The following is a 16,169-nucleotide window of genomic DNA, read 5'->3' as shown; positions in this document are numbered from 1 at the left end:
GACAAGAATACTAGTGATGATGGTCTCTTTGATCCTTTATGGAGAGTTGTTGGCCAAATCAAGTCTTGTGGTTGCCCAAGACTCATCCCATCTATTTGTTTTTGTCAACAATTTGAGTGTATCAAGATTATGGGCACTCTTTTTTCCTCATAAGGGTCACGCCAATCTTCACATTATCTCAAATATTACAATCAATGATAATCACCACACACTAAAAATACTAGTGAAAATTTCATTAAGAAAAAGTACTAGTGAAAATTAATCTTTCAGCCATATACATTGTTTATGTACAAGTTACTTTCTGAAACAAAGATTAGATTTATAACATACTCTCTTCAGCCTCCTCCGATAAGCTTTTTTTTTTCTCACCAGGGTGGCACATATTTCAAATACTTATAATTAGTAAAAATTTACAATTCCAAAGAGAGGCTAACATCTAATATCTCACTCTCTCTTAAACTTAAACTTGATCATTGCAAAATTTTCCACCCATTCTATTCTGAACAGCTTTCACTGCTGCAACTCTAGCAGCAGTCGCCGCTCTGTTCGCAGCGGTTACTGCTTTGTTCACTTGTTCATCATTCCGGAGAAGGTTTACAGCATTTTCAGCTGTTCTCCTAGCAGCCTGCAAATTTTAACCCACAAAATTACAACATTAGCGAATGAGAACAAAACAACAGTGAAGACTCAAACAGGCTTAATTACAAGGAGAAGGCAACAACATAAGTGAATGTGAAGGACAAATACCTGAACTGATGTAAGGACAGCATGAGTCTGTGGTGGTAGAGATTGCCTAAGGACGCCACCATCCCATTCACCATGTTTTCTGTCTCCATTTCGAAAACTATAAACACCATAACCTTGCCTACGACCTTCGTGCCATGCTCCTTCATAGCAATGTCCATTCGCAAAATGGTAGACCCCAAATCCATGGATTTTGTCTCCAAAATACTCCCCAGTATATTTATCTCCATTTCTACATTAAGATGCAACAGAGAGTGAGCTTATTTAGTTAAAGTAAATAAAAACACCTAAAATCCAGAACCTACTACTATAGTCTAAAATCTTCTACTATTGGTTATAACTAGAAGAGAAACTTCACAACACAACCTTTTTACTATTGATATTGCAAATTGTCAACTGTCATTAACAGGGTTTTGATAAAGATAATACTTTCCTGTTTAACTTGTCAAACAATCAATAGTTGAATTGAACAAGAAACATGAAATAAATACTAACACTAGCAACAAAATTTGACCACCAAATTTGAGGACTTTCAATACATAACATATTCTATTAGCAGACAGAATGTAGAAGGCAGAAAAGTTCCAAAAATTAACAAAAAAAAAAATCAACTATTTCAAAAGTTGCAACCAAAAGATCATAAATAGTAAAAAAAAAATGAAAGTAAGAGTAAAAGAAAATACAGAACAAGAGAAACAGAAACTCACCTAAATTGGTAACATCCAAGTCCATGTTTGACACCAAACTTAAACTCACCAACATAACAACTACCATCGGAACAAGATTGAACCCCGAAACCATGACTCTGTCCATTACACCATTCTCCAGAATAAGAATCACCAGTATAGAATCTATAAACTCCATAACCATGTCTCAAACCTTGTCTATAACAGCCCTTATAACGACTCCCCCTAGCCCAGCTCTCAATTCCATAACCATCATACTTTCCATCAACCCAATCACCTTCATATCTTCCACTCCCAAAATAGTGATAAACCCCACTTCCATTACACTTTCCTCCATGAAACTCTCCTTCGTAAAAATCACCATTGCTGTAACACTCCACACCCTCTTTCCTTGTTCCATTCTCCTTCACTTTCACCTTCTCCTTATCCGCTGAACCGGTTTCACCGATAAACCACTGAACCGGTTTCTCACTTCCTTTGGAACTAAACCCGAGTCTTTTCAAATTCCCGTCCCATGAATGTTTCAAAACCGAAACGCTTCTATGAATCACGCGTTTGTTCCTGTTTACCAAGTAAAGCGCTACAGCCACGAATATTAGAATCAGCAACACGTTCTCGGAAGTGGGACCCACTGACCCAATATAGAAAAAATAGAAAACGTAGAAGAAGAGTGAACACCCGCTGAAAAAACCTAGAATCGGAGCAGCAACGAACCGGATCGAACCAGAACCTGAACCGGAATCGAACCCTCGCTTCTTCTTATTCTTTTTATTTCCGTTTTTCTTCTTCTTCTTATCGAGTTTCTCTACATCGTAAAACTCGTCTTCATTTACTGAACCGAGGCTATGAATGGAGGATCTGTTGGTCGGAGAAGAACACCGAAGCAGAGAGGATTTGGTTCGGGCGAGCTTGCTTTGGCTATTCGTATTCTGAGTTTCCATAGTGGAACCCACCAGATTCAATCTCCACCGTACGATTTACTCTTCTTTTTCTTACCCGCTTCACTTAACCTATACTTTACCCCCACCTATATCGCGAGATTCTCACCACCACGGTTTTTATTACCGGTTGCGCCGGTAACATCTCAGGCTACACGGTGGTAGACAGTAACTAAACTTTTTTTCGCCGGTTTAAAAAAAACAGAAGAAAGTAAGAAGAATACTTGGAATTGTAGAAGGTTATTGTTTTCCTCGTTGGTATTGTTGAGGAAGAAAAATAATAATAAAATAAAAAAACCGGTGAGTTTCGCAGTTTACGATGATGCGCCTTTGGTTTTTGAGCTTGGTTGTGTTGTTGTATGTAAGAAATATTATTATATATACGAAGCGATGAGAAATGAAAAAGTTCAAGGAATTAAAAATGAACCGTTGGATTTAGATCAAACAGTAGATATAGATAATAAATTAATGGCCGTCCGATTGAGGAGAAGAGGTCGTGGTGTTGACGGGAAGATATATATGGATCATCCTATTTTCATTTATCCATACTTATTTATTAATCAAGTATATTTATTTATTGATTTTATCTTTTTTTAGTTTTTTTGGGTAGGAAAATTAGTACTACTACCATGGTGAGCACCGTCATCATATGATAATGATGATGGCTATACATTTATGAAGTTTTTGAAGAAAGCCTTATAAGGAAGGAGATTTAATATGAATCTTATTTTGGTGATTTGGTGATGAATTTGAATGAGTTGGAACCTTGCTGGCTTTCATGAAATAAGATGATAAACCATGGGAAACGCCAAACATTCTTTTTAGGTGAAATTCTTCTAGTCTTTCTTTGTTGGATACTCATGGTTGGTTTTCTAGTTCCTCTAATGGTAATTAGAATTTTCTTGATGATTCATAAAAAGTAATTATTTATTACACGCGTCATGAGTTGAAATAACGGATATAAATTCTGATATTTATATTTTTTTTAAATACCTACCTTGTATATACGTATATTTATCAATTGTTATTACTTTGCTTAATGTAAATATGGTGTTATTTTAAAAAGGAAACAAATAAAGAATATACAAATACTGCAATGTACATCTAAATCTAAAATACGTGGATTTAATGTACACTTACCTTATAGATTAGTTCAGGCCCATTTGAGGTGTGGTCTATGGTGAGAAAAAATTATTGTATAAAAGAGGGACGTAATGTTTGTTATATTATATTTGAGTTTTTGATATATATATATAGAAGAGACCGATCTATAAGGTTAATATGGTTTTAAAAAAAACTCGGTTATAAGATATGGTGTTACTTCGGTAATGATCTAACATGGATTTATATACATCAAAACATCAATGTATCTAACTAACTAATGAGAAAAATAAACTTCCCAGACATATAACCAATTATATATTTGGTCTAATCGATTACAACACACTCTTGTCTAAAAAAATTGAAAATTTTAGGGATGATAATCGATAACACAATTAATCACATGATATGTTTCTTCACTTCTAACTATTATTGAATGGGTGATAATCAATTACACATTTGAATGCGTAATCGATTTCACCAACTTAAATTACCACTTTTTATAACACACCAACTTAATTCAAGTCCTCAATGTGCAAGGGGATTCTTAGCAAGCTTTATAGCGGAAATGTTGTATATAATCAATGTCACAACTTCATAGTCTTCATTGTACAACTCCTTCATCAAATTCATTGACATACATCTTGACACACATACATATAGACGCTGCAATGTAATTGGCCTCGCAAGAAGAGAGTGACACAAATCGTTCCTTCTTAGAACACAAAGAGATTGGTGTTTCTCCATACATAAAGATGTATTCAGCAGTGGATTTTCTATCATCTTTCTCTTCACACCAGTTTGAGTCAGTATAACTGAGCAATTTACAACTTCTACTTTTATCCATTGTGGGAAATAGAATTCTACAACCAATCAATCTTTGACGTATCTCAGGATTCTCTTGACTACTACTAAATTTGATGGCTTTGGCTTCCCCATTATCAGATGGAAGAAAGGTTGCATTTTTTCTAAAACGTTTCTCCACTATAAAAATCCATACATTTTTTCATTTTCACTTTTCTTCTTCTTCTTCAAAGCCCTGACTTGTCAAACTCCCATAACATTTCCATCTTCATCTTTATTAATCTTCGGAAGACAAAAATGGATTCTTCTTCTACGTCAAGACTTCCAATCTCACTTGCTTATGAAAGTAATACTCCCATCTTTGTTGGTAAACTCAACTACATTTCTGAGCCACCAATAAATGAGAAGAAAGTGATGATTTAGGCTTCTCAGGTACTCGTCCGTTTCTCCATGTTCGGTACTAATCATGCATTCTTATGTCCTTTCCCAACTGCTTCTGAGAAAATGGAACGTCTGAGCAAGCTTTTTCCTTATTACCCTAGTCATGACCCCAGAATCTTTAAATATAAAGCTTACGAGTTACGGTTCATGAGTGCACCTAGACGTATTTTTCGTGCTTTCCATTCGCCCAACAATAAGGCATATATTGAATGGTTATATAAGGTAGAGAAAAAGAAAGGACAGTTCTTGAAGGATCAAGAAATTTATGACTTGATTTAGTTGTCAAGAGTTAGCCTTAAGTTTAACCCTAACATGATCATCGCATCTCTTCTTTTCTGGGAAGGTTGTACTAATACTTTCCACCTGCGCTGCAGAATGGTAACCCCCACCTTGTTCGACATAGCACCATAACAGGACTTCGACCAACTGGCGAAACCTTCGACCATACTTTGCTAACTAGCACGAAACCAAACTTTAACTTCGACCGTGCAAGTTATAAGAGTTTTATCTAAGATTTCCATAAAATTGACTCTGAAGAGGTTTCTGACCAAGAACACATTGCTTTTTTAACCTTCTGGCTATCTCATTATGTCTTTGCTCTAGCTCTTTGCAGGTAGCCAAGAAAGTTATAACTTTGGCCACCCAAATTCATGAAGGGCAAAAAATTAATCTCAACAAGCTAATCTTGGGGTCTCTCTACAATTCTCTTCGGCTTGCTATTGTGAGTGCAACTTTCCATTAGATTTATTTTATATGATGTCAAAACTAGGATACTTTAGCATTTATGTATATTGGATGGTATCCTCTGAGTCTTAATGTGCATCTTAGCATTAGGAAGCATAAAAACATTTTGAAATGAGTTAGAAAAGGTTTCATGCATTAAAAAGAAGTATTTATGGGAAAAACAGTATACAGGTCGACATATACGTGTTATAGGTCTACAGATAGAAGAAACATTTTCCTATGTGCCGACACACAAACAAACTACACACAATCATTCTTTGTTTGGATGCCATCTATAATTGGTTGATAACATCCAATTTAGGTTGTTGAATTATAAATTGGGTTAAGATCTTTGAGGATTTCAAATAAGAAAACCAAGTTGGGATTTTCCTTCTAGATTAATTAGGGATTTGAAGGTTTTGGACACGATTATGCAATTTAGATTCGATTGAGTGAATGCTTTGAAGAACGGGGGTTTCTTGTAAAGGAGTAACGTGAGACGGTGGGTCATATTGGTAAATCTTGGGTTACAACAATTTACAATTTGGATTCGGTCGAGTGAAGGCTTTGAAGAACGGAAGGTTCTTGCAAAGGATTAGCGTGAGACAGTGAATCAATTTGGCATTGTTGGGTTACTTGATCAAGATCAGGCCAAGGGAAGAGAAAGTGTTAGAATCAACATCAAACTTAGGATTTGTAGGGTTGGATTTCTATATTTCTCTTGTATTTTACTTTTACAAAGTAACATTAATTTCATTATCTTAATTCGAGTTCAAATTGAGGGCATAAGTACCCATAGAAAGGTCGATTGGAGAAATGCCTAAACAAATCCTTTTGTACTTTCTCCCCCCCTCTCTCTCTCTCTCTCTCTCTCTCTCTCCCCTCTCTCTCTCTCTCTCTCTCTCTCTCTCTCTCTCTCTCTCTCTCTCTCTATATATATATATATATATATATATATTTTATTTTTCACTTGCAAATTGTTGAATTCATTGATTGTGTGATCAATACGTTTGACTAAATTTTTGATAACCTTTTGAAAGAGGTTTTGTTCTGTTGATCACAACCAATTAGATTGTGATTGGATTTTTAAAATCAACAAAACCATACATAATTCTAAACGAAATCGATTGCACACAAGGTGTTCGATAATTTGTCTCAATAGTATTTTTGTGTTTTTATCATTAGGAATAGGCTCTACTATTAGAGTAGCATTCAAGTGATTGTGATTAAAAAAATTATGATTAATTTGTTGTCATTATCATCACTTTAATTCAATATACGCATATTCGAGTTTTTCGATAGATTTTTTGTTAGACGATTCGATCCGAGTCACTTCCGATCGCCATAAAATATTTCAAAACAATTTTTGTTCAAGTTTTTAACTTAGGATCTATTAACCCCCCACCCCCCCACCCCTCCCACAGAGATCGTTACCTATTGTCTAACAAGTGGTATCACGAGCTCCAATAAATTCCGTGCTTCAATATCCACTTATTAGAAGATGGCTACCAAACCTAAAGAAGCTTTTAATATAACGTCCATTTTTACCGGTGAAAAATCTGGCTATTGGAAAGCTTGTATGCGTATTCATATCAACTCAATTGATAAAGGTGTTTGGGATGTCATCACCAATGGTCCTAATCAAAGTACAATGACCAATGGTGAAGGTGTTATCGTACCAAAGTCGGAAGCAGAATGGAATGATAATGATAATAAATCATGGTCACGTGATTTGAAGGCACACAATTTCTCATATCCACACTTGGTGTTGATGAATATTATCGTATTTTCCATTGTGAAACCGCCAATGCTATGTGGGACGCATTAGAAGTTTCCCATAAGGGAACTAATGAAGTCAAACAAGCTAGGATCAATACCTTGAATCAAGGGTTTGAACTATTTCTCATGAAGCATGGTGAAACATTGCCGGCATACAAAAGAGGTTCACACATCTTATAAATTGGTTGAATGCTCTAGGTAAGCCTATTTCTAATGATATTGCTACCAATAAAGTTTTGAGATGTCTTAACAGGGAATGGCAACCCAAGGTCACCGTAATTAAAGAAGCGAATGATCGTAAAACACTTGATCTCACAACTTTATTTGGCAAGCTAGAAGAACATGAACAAGAACTCACTTGCTTGGAAAAACATGAAAAAGAGTATGAGAAGAAGATGAAGAAGGAGAAAGGTAAATATAAGTAAGTAGAAAAGAAGTCTATTTCTTTAAAGACTTCAAGTTTAAAGGCCTCAACCAATGAGCAAAGTGATTGTGAAACAAGAGATGACAAGAATTCCGATGATGAAAATATGAGGTTGTTCGTCAAAAGGTACAATAGATACATATGAAAAAATGGAGTCAAGCACTCCGACAAGAACCTAAAAAACTTTAGATGGCTATCTAACTCCTGAAAAGAAGATAAGAATAAGAAGGGTAAACTTAGAAGTTCATGCTACAATTATGGAAAAGTCGGTCACTATAGGCCGAATTGTCCAAAGATCAAGAAATACATAGAGAAAGGTCATCACAAGATATCTAGAAAGTCTAGAAGAGCCTATGTTGCTTGGGAGAGTGATAGTAATTCTTCAAGTGATGAAAGCTCAAATTCAAGTGTGGAATCGGCCAAGCTTTGATTCATGACCAACAAAAAGAATAATAAGAATGTAAGTCATTCTAAGCTTGATTATACTAATGAATTATCTTATTCTCAATTATAAAAAGGTTTTTAAAATCTACATAGAGAAGTCGTAGACGCTTTTAAAAATTTAGCTTCACACAAAATAATCGTTTCACATTTAGAAGATAAATTTTTAGAAACCGAAAAGAATATGGAAGCTCTTAATCAATCTATTATAGATATTATAAAAGATAAGAATGAGGATAAAGAACCTTCATGGTTTGGTTGTGAAACTTGTCACGTTTGGCAAAAAGAGGTAAATAATCTTCAAGCCAAATTGGATAAGGCATTACAAATAAAGTTCACTTTTGCTATTGATACTACCTGTCATACCCCAAAATTTACCCTCCATTTTCACCTTTCATTTGACTTTCAGTTTGAGACTAATCTGCACTCATTCATGTCAAATGCATTCATATCATCTAGTGTATCAACATACATCATAGATTTAAGGTTTGATATTGTGTATACCTAACAAGAGCCTAGGGTTTTCCCAAGAATCAAGCCCTAGGGATTGTGGCGTTGCAGTCAATTTGGAAAGCTTGTTCTTGGACCAACACTTGAAACCCTAGTTGTCGATTCATGGTAATTATGGACCTCTTGATTTTGATTGTTTGCAGATCCTTATTGCTTGGTTTGTGGTCCTTGTTTGTGTGATTTTCATCTTAATTTTGGATTGAGTATGAAGCCCTAATCATGTGTGCTTGACATTTGTGGACAATATGGTTTGTCTATTGATCTTGTATGTGAAACCCTAATTCATGAAAAAGGGATTGCTTAGTAACTTTGGTTTGCATCATGCCATTGCCAACAAAATCATTCATGAAGTTTTCTATTGGTACTTAAAATCAATCATTTGTTGATCATGGTTTCTCATGATCATTTGTGTGATGGATCATTTGGTTTATAGCCTTATTATTCAAGTTTTTATTCATGTCTCATTCAAGTTTCATGCTTCATAGTGCATTATTGATTCTTGATTCTTAATGCATTCCTAGTTCATTGATTCTTAATTCATAGTGTATTCATAGTCCATTGATTCATGCTTCATAATGCATCTATTGGCTCATGTTTCATAGTGCATTCCTAGTTCATTAGTTCTTGATTTATGGTTCATTCATAGTCCATTTGTTTAAGTTTCATAGTTCTCATCAAAGTCCATGATTCATTCAAGTCCACAGTACATTCAAAGTTCATGATTTAAGAAGAATTCAAACATACTTTTGGAGGGAAAGTGGCAATTTGAAATTAAGGCATGCTTCATTAAACCATAAGAGACATTTTCATCCAAAGTTTTCATTTCATTCATACAATACCAAGTTTACAAAGAATTCACACAAAATTAACAAAAAAAATGGATTTTGACCTATAGTTGACTTTGGCCAACTGTTGACTTTTTGGTCAACCAGTTGACCAAAGTCAACTCATCTAATCCCTAGTCCTAATTATTGATTGTTCACTTGGATTCTTCATGCTCCATTTTCTCTTTTAATTTCATGACCAAGGTTTCTTCACTTGCAAGTAACCATGTTTCTTCAAGTTATTCATGGTGGTTTTCATTCCAAGTATCTTGAGATCATGCCAAAACTCCAAGAGCCATCCCTGCAACATAATAATCCAATGCATCATTTAGCAAAATAAACAATCAAACCATACACATCACACATCATATAGGAACATGCATAAAAATGTTAACAAATAATACAACAATCCAATTCGTGGCTACCCTAACCTAACATTTGCATTTGAGTTTGACAACACATTAGTTTGATAACTTCATTCACACAACTGAACCAATTGCTTCACAAATATCTTGGCAACATATTCATTTCAAAACCCCCATCCAATTCATGTTCATATCCATCCAAGCATTGCAATAGGATATTAGTCGTAAAGCTTAGCAGTTAGTTGATTTAGCATTAAACTAACCTCCTAACAGGATTCTAAACCAACCAATTACACTAATTGATTTAATGAATACATAACAGAGTTCATCATAATAACCATTAACAATCTGCTAGCAATTCCCTAAAAATCAGAATTTTCATTAACCAAAAAAACTGCACATTCATTTCCATAGCAGATAACAATCTTAACATCATTTTTAAGAAAGTAATCACCATTCACAAAATGCAATCATCAACATGAAAACCAACTAACAACTTTTAACTGCAACTTTAAACTAACCTAACTGAGTATCTCACTAACTGAACATACATCAATTCCTTCCCCTTGCGTAACCGACTCCTGAACCCTGATATTGGTTGTGATGACCATATCTTGTCCTTTCTTTTAAGGGTTTTATCGATATTTTCCCTTTCCCTCTTTGGGAATAAATAAAGTTCGGTGGAGACTCTGTTCATTCCATGCCTCGAGCGCGCGATTGCACTCTGCGAGGTCGTGTTCTCATTTTTCGAGGTACGACAGCCAACTAACAACTTCTAAATTCAACTTTAAACTAACCTAACAGAGTATCTCACTAACTGAACATACAACAATGCATTCATTTTATTTAACAGAAGTTAATTCTAACAATTAATCAACTAACAAAAGTTAACAGCAAATCAAATTTTCTAACTTCTTGACAATCAATCACTAACATATTTAACAGATGCAAAAATCTAATTTGCACGAGTTCCATCCAACACAAATAGAAAATCAAAGCTTAGCACAACATCTAACTAACTTCCATTAAGCAGATTGAATCCTTCACAACCTTTTCTCATGAATCCCCATAATTGATAGTGTAACTAACTTGTAACCAATTTTCTTTGACTCATATTAACAGAGTTAGGCTCTATTAATTTGAATTTCTATAAATCCTTCACCCATCCCAATCCTCGATTAATTCATTCACCTTTCACTCTTCAATCATCACACATTCACAGTCTCAAAATTTCACACTCTCCCAATCCTCTCACGAACACTCTCTACATTCTTTCATTCACATTCAAATTCTCTCATCACACTCTACATAACTCATCATAACTCAGAAGAACTTTCATTCTCATGTGCGCACTATAACACCCTAAACCCCACACATAATTTATCGCATAAATTAAATATAAAATAAAACCACGTAGGGTGTCACACATTCATAACACACATGACCTGCTCCGTAACACGGGTTTCAACAGTAAATTTCAATACACACATTTGTAATAAGGATGTTTACACGACATCCTACTTGTCTAAATCATACCTGGGATGTTTACACGATATCCTTCTCATTTGATCGGTATTATATATTCACAAAATAAGACATTCATAACTTGTCACTGCATGCTCACTTCCATTTTTAAGTATCATCGCAGCGGAATTATCATCACAACTATGGAAGATAAAGCAAGTAATAACATCTACTCTCAACTTCAATTGCAATAACAAAATAAGAGAGTTCTAATCAATCAACTCAACATCTTAACAATTCTCAACAACAAAATTAGTCTTATGACTTCAACATGATCAAACATAAGGAATAATGTAAGTGTTTAACCCAACCTGATGTTACATGATCAGAGCAAGGTACCACTAGTAAAAGCGACAAAATAAAGAAGTAATCCAAGAGCTACCTTCCACTTACTTCAGCAATACTACTCTTGAGTATCTGCATGATGCCCATGTAAAGGCAACATTCAAACAGAATGGATGAGAATTCATTTCAATAATAATGATATAGAATGAAGAATATAGTACAACATCTACATAATCATGCACAACAATATATCACATTCTTACATCCAAATCATAATCAACATCATACAAATCCATATCTCAATTATCATTAACATCATATGCAACAACATCTCATCCAATAACACATCAACAATAATCAATACAAATGCAACACTTATGCAATATACTCAACACCGACTCAACATGCACATGGTACCAAAATGAACACTCAGGTTCATCTCACTCCATGATCCCCACCATAGGATCGATTCCCTCTTGGAACCGGAGCACACCAAAATCGCTACCACCACCGTAGGTAACGCTTCACTAATCCCCCATAATAGGAATTAGCTACTCGCACCTGATCCATCACCACGGGATCGAGGCTCACCAAAAATCGTTACCATCAACATATGTAACGCTTCATTAATCCCTCATAATAAGAATTAGCTACTCGCACCCGATCCATCACCATTGAATTGAGGCTCACCAAAATTGGATCGAAGCCCGTACACCAAGATGCATGACTCTCAAATAACATGCATTAACACAATAAGGTTCACCTAAAGGATCCCCACACACATCTCATCATATATGCATCACACCATTCATCATGCAATAACTAATTCATGTTACCACATGAATAATATCAACAAATAACAATAACTCATCAACATCTTAACATCATCGACATAACAACATAATTATCACACAATGATATTACAACAATGCAACGATTCATCAACCAAACGTATAAAACCAATATATTTATCAATACAGATGGCATGTGAATATTATTAAAACATATCAAAAATCACTACCATGTTTTAGGTCTGAGCGTTAGCTTTCTAACGCTTCAAACGCCATCAAAATTGGACTTATGAAATAAAAGTTATGACCAAAATCGTCGGGATGTGTCACTAATTCATTAACCGAACGTAAGAACAAAAACTTCACCAACACAGTAGGCATAAGAATAATACTCAATCAATTCACTTATCACCATCATATTATATCTATTAGAGTTACATTTCTAATGCTTTAAACCCCAACCCAAAATAATTCACGAGTTGAAAGTTATGATCCGTCCACGAAGACGTTACTAAAAAGTTGTTGTTTTCTAAATTTTCCGACATAATTTTCATCTTCTTCAACCCCAAAAACGTCCATAAAATAATCTCCAAAATTATTTTATTCCTGAAACAAAGTTATAGCCCTCTATTTAAGATATCCAACGCTTCAAACGACACTCGATTTGGACTTACGGATCAAAAGTTATGACCAAAACGATTTCGACCGAAAAACATAAAAAAAGACTCGCGATTGCGACGGACAGAATGCAAAATTTTCTGCGTTTTTCATCGTTGGAGGCCTTTCGGACCTCCGATTTCGATTCCGTAAAAATCCAAACACTCAGAAAATTACAACCCATGTAATATTATAATTATATAAAGTTAATTTACAGTTTAAACCCAATTAAATAATTTAATCACAACTTTAAAATTATGCTTAAAATCTTCGAAATTGCAACAATGGTGAATATAAGTTTAATCATCAAAACAGAAAATTACACACATGTAAAACACATGAAATTCATCATATCATCATCATATAATAATCACCATAGCATCCAATTTAAAATTATGAATAAAAACACTCAACTCTAAGGAGGTTAAGAGTTTCTCCATTCTATCCTTCTATCATACTCTTTACTATTGGAATAAGTTCTCACCCTTAACTTAGATTTTCCAATAAGATGCATACTTCAAGCTCTAACAATGGAGTTTTCTTTTAGCCTTATCCCTTGCCTCTTCTCACCATAAAATTCTATTTTACGTAAAAACTCTCCAAACTCTCTTACTAACCTTTTTATCATTAACATAATCCCCCACAATTTGGAACTTCCACCATTGCCCTCACTTATTATATTATTTACCACCATACCCCTCTTGACTCTAATTTTCTTTTAATAAACTAATACTAATAATATTCTTCTTTTTCTCCATACTATTTCTACTCTTCTATTTTATTCCAACCAATTAAATAAAATTGTTATAGGCTAATTATTAAAAATTCTCATTATCCCCATTAAATAAGTAAACTAACTAAATTTCATTATTTAATTAAGATGCTCATATTCTAGTTATTTTATTATTTATTTAATTAATTTGAATAAAATACTATTTATTTTAATCACTAATTAACATTCTAATTAATTATCAACAACTATATCAAACTCTTACTCCCTTCATACTTCTATTTCAAGGATACCTGCCCCCACAATCATACACAATTAATTTAAAATACACATTAATCATATATAAATCTAAATAATTCAATTTAATTAATTAATTAAATTCGGGGTGTTACACGCACAACAATAGAGTAGAAGAAGAAAAAGGTGTAGAAGAAGAGAGAAAGGGATACATTGCATGGACAAGATAATTTCATAATGCAGGCCTGAGCATCTTAAGTCTTCTTTCATCATCTCCATCGCAACTATCACTGGGGAGCTTCGAAGGTAAGTGTTTCTCCTTTATTTTGCACTCAAAGTGTAGCTGCGATGTAGCTCTTAGTACCATGAATTAAAGCCCTAACCGAATTAGCTTTAATTCCTTCTCCTTAGCATTTAATTTTTTAATCTCGTATCTAGGGTTCTTGTGAGATCTATCTCGGTTTGGGAGTTTTAGCATGAATCAGGAGAAATTGAGTAGGGAACTAGGTAAAGCATGTCAATACGAAGGGAATGGTATAGGATTTGGGTGGTTTCAATCTCTGCCGCCACCGGTGGCAAATTCCGGCATGGTGGAGGCAATTTTTGAATGAACATGAACACGTGAACAAGAGCTAGTGTTAAATGTTGATACCTAGCCTCTTTCCCTCTCTCACTTTGTTTGGCTTGGGCCTTGAGACACCAAAGCCCAGTATTTTGCTTAAGTTTACCCTCAGACTTCTAATACACCCCACTACAAGCATGAGAAGGCCAATTGGGCCCTGAAGCGCCCATGACCCATCCATTTCACTTTCTACACCTTGTTTTCAGCTCTACACCTCCGTCCTCTTTTTTTCTTCTTTATTTGTTTCTTTTCCTTTTCCTTTTTATTATTATTTTTGTTTTGATAAAAAGTGCTTATAAAATATATAGTTTGATAAAGGATTTTAATTCATATTTTAGAATAATAATAAAATTAATAATTGTTAGAATTAACCTTTTTTTAAATTAGTTGATTTTTTAATCAAAATAGTTGATTTGTTAGACTTTAATGTAATTCTTAGCATTTGAATTTCTAATCAATAATATTGCCATGTTCCCATAGTTCTATGCTTTTTAGAATTAGAAGATTAGTTTAATTGATTGATCCTTAGGGTTTTAGGTCATTGATTCCTTGTCCATTGATTTTTCAACTGATTTCACCCTAACAGATTAAGTTGATCAAAGTTTGTTTTGATAAACTAAATGGTTTAACATTAGTTTATCCCCTCTATTTATTCAAGTGATCAAAATACTCTTGATCACTTGATAAGACTAGTCCATGTATTGGAGCTTCTTTGGATATATCAAGACTTTACACTCAAGCCAATACAAGTTAGAATACTACAGACAAACTGGAGACTGGATTATTGTTCAAGCACGATAAAGGTTCTTCTTCAACACTCATCAGTTATGATGTAAATTGTTTGCCACGGGCCTTAAGCAGTAGAGAATGGATGAGATGGAGCATTCTTATCCTCATTCTTAATATCTTTAGGTACGGGACGATGACCTAGTTGCTCAGAGTATTCACCTCTACTCATAGATTTTAGTGCAATTTAAATCGGATAATTGACAAGTCCTCTTCCACACAGATGTTGCAGGAAAACTGGAGATCAAGACCTCAACCTCTAGGATTTCTTCTTTCTTCCTTTCTTTGTTCCTATAAGACTAAAAATTATTTTTTAAATAAACTCAAAAACACTTTAAAATACGATTAGAATTGTGTGCCACGAGCCTTAAGAAGTAGAGAAGGGATGAGAGGGAGCATTCCTATACTCATTCTTGATATCTTTGGATATGGGATGAATGACCCAGTTTCTCAGAGTATTCACCTCTACTCATAGACTTTAGTGCAATTCAAATCGGATAATTGACAAGTCCTCTTCCAGACAGATGTTGCAGGCAGACTAGAGATCAAGACCTTAACCTCTAGGATTTCTTATTTCTTCCTTTCTTTGTTCCTATAAGACTAAAAATCATTTCTGTAAATAAACTCAAAAACACTTAAAAATACGATTAGAATTGTGAGCCATGAGCCTTAAGCAGTAAAGAAGGATTAAGAGGGAGCATTTCTATAATCATTCTGGATATCTTTGGATATAGGATGAATGACCCATTTGTTCAAA

At 34.4% G+C, this 16,169-nt stretch overlaps 1 protein-coding gene across 1 annotated transcript; it reads right to left on the bottom strand.

Moving 5' to 3' along the window:
- Positions 1–218: 218 nt before the first annotated feature.
- On the bottom strand, positions 219–3,013 carry LOC127118904 (uncharacterized). Its single transcript, XM_051049141.1, has 3 exons — positions 1,452–3,013; positions 748–976; positions 219–625 (listed from the first exon to the last, which is right to left on the bottom strand). The coding sequence occupies exons 1-3, from the start codon at positions 2,369–2,371 to the stop codon at positions 461–463; spliced, it is 1,314 nt and encodes a 437-aa protein (XP_050905098.1). The 5' UTR covers positions 2,372–3,013; the 3' UTR covers positions 219–460.
- Positions 3,014–16,169: the final 13,156 nt, after the last annotated feature.

Source organism: Lathyrus oleraceus, chromosome 2, assembly GCF_024323335.1.
Source record: "Lathyrus oleraceus cultivar Zhongwan6 chromosome 2, CAAS_Psat_ZW6_1.0, whole genome shotgun sequence".
Lineage (NCBI taxonomy): Eukaryota > Viridiplantae > Streptophyta > Magnoliopsida > Fabales > Fabaceae > Lathyrus > Lathyrus oleraceus.
Note: the sequence above shows the minus strand (reverse complement) of the source record. Positions and strands in the feature narration are given on the sequence as shown.

What these genes read in the sequence shown, in the direction of transcription:
- LOC127118904 (XM_051049141.1), bottom strand. Translation starts at nt 2,371, where the DNA reads ATGGAAACTCAGAATACGAATAGCCAAAGCAAGCTCGCCCGAACCAAA. An exon ending in CTTGGATGTTACCAATTTAG is followed by an intron (nt 977 to 1,451) that starts GTGAGTTTCTGT and finishes ATCTTAATGTAG; the next exon opens with AAATGGAGATAAATATACTG. An exon ending in CTGTCCTTACATCAGTTCAG is followed by an intron (nt 626 to 747) that starts GTATTTGTCCTT and finishes TAAAATTTGCAG; the next exon opens with GCTGCTAGGAGAACAGCTGA.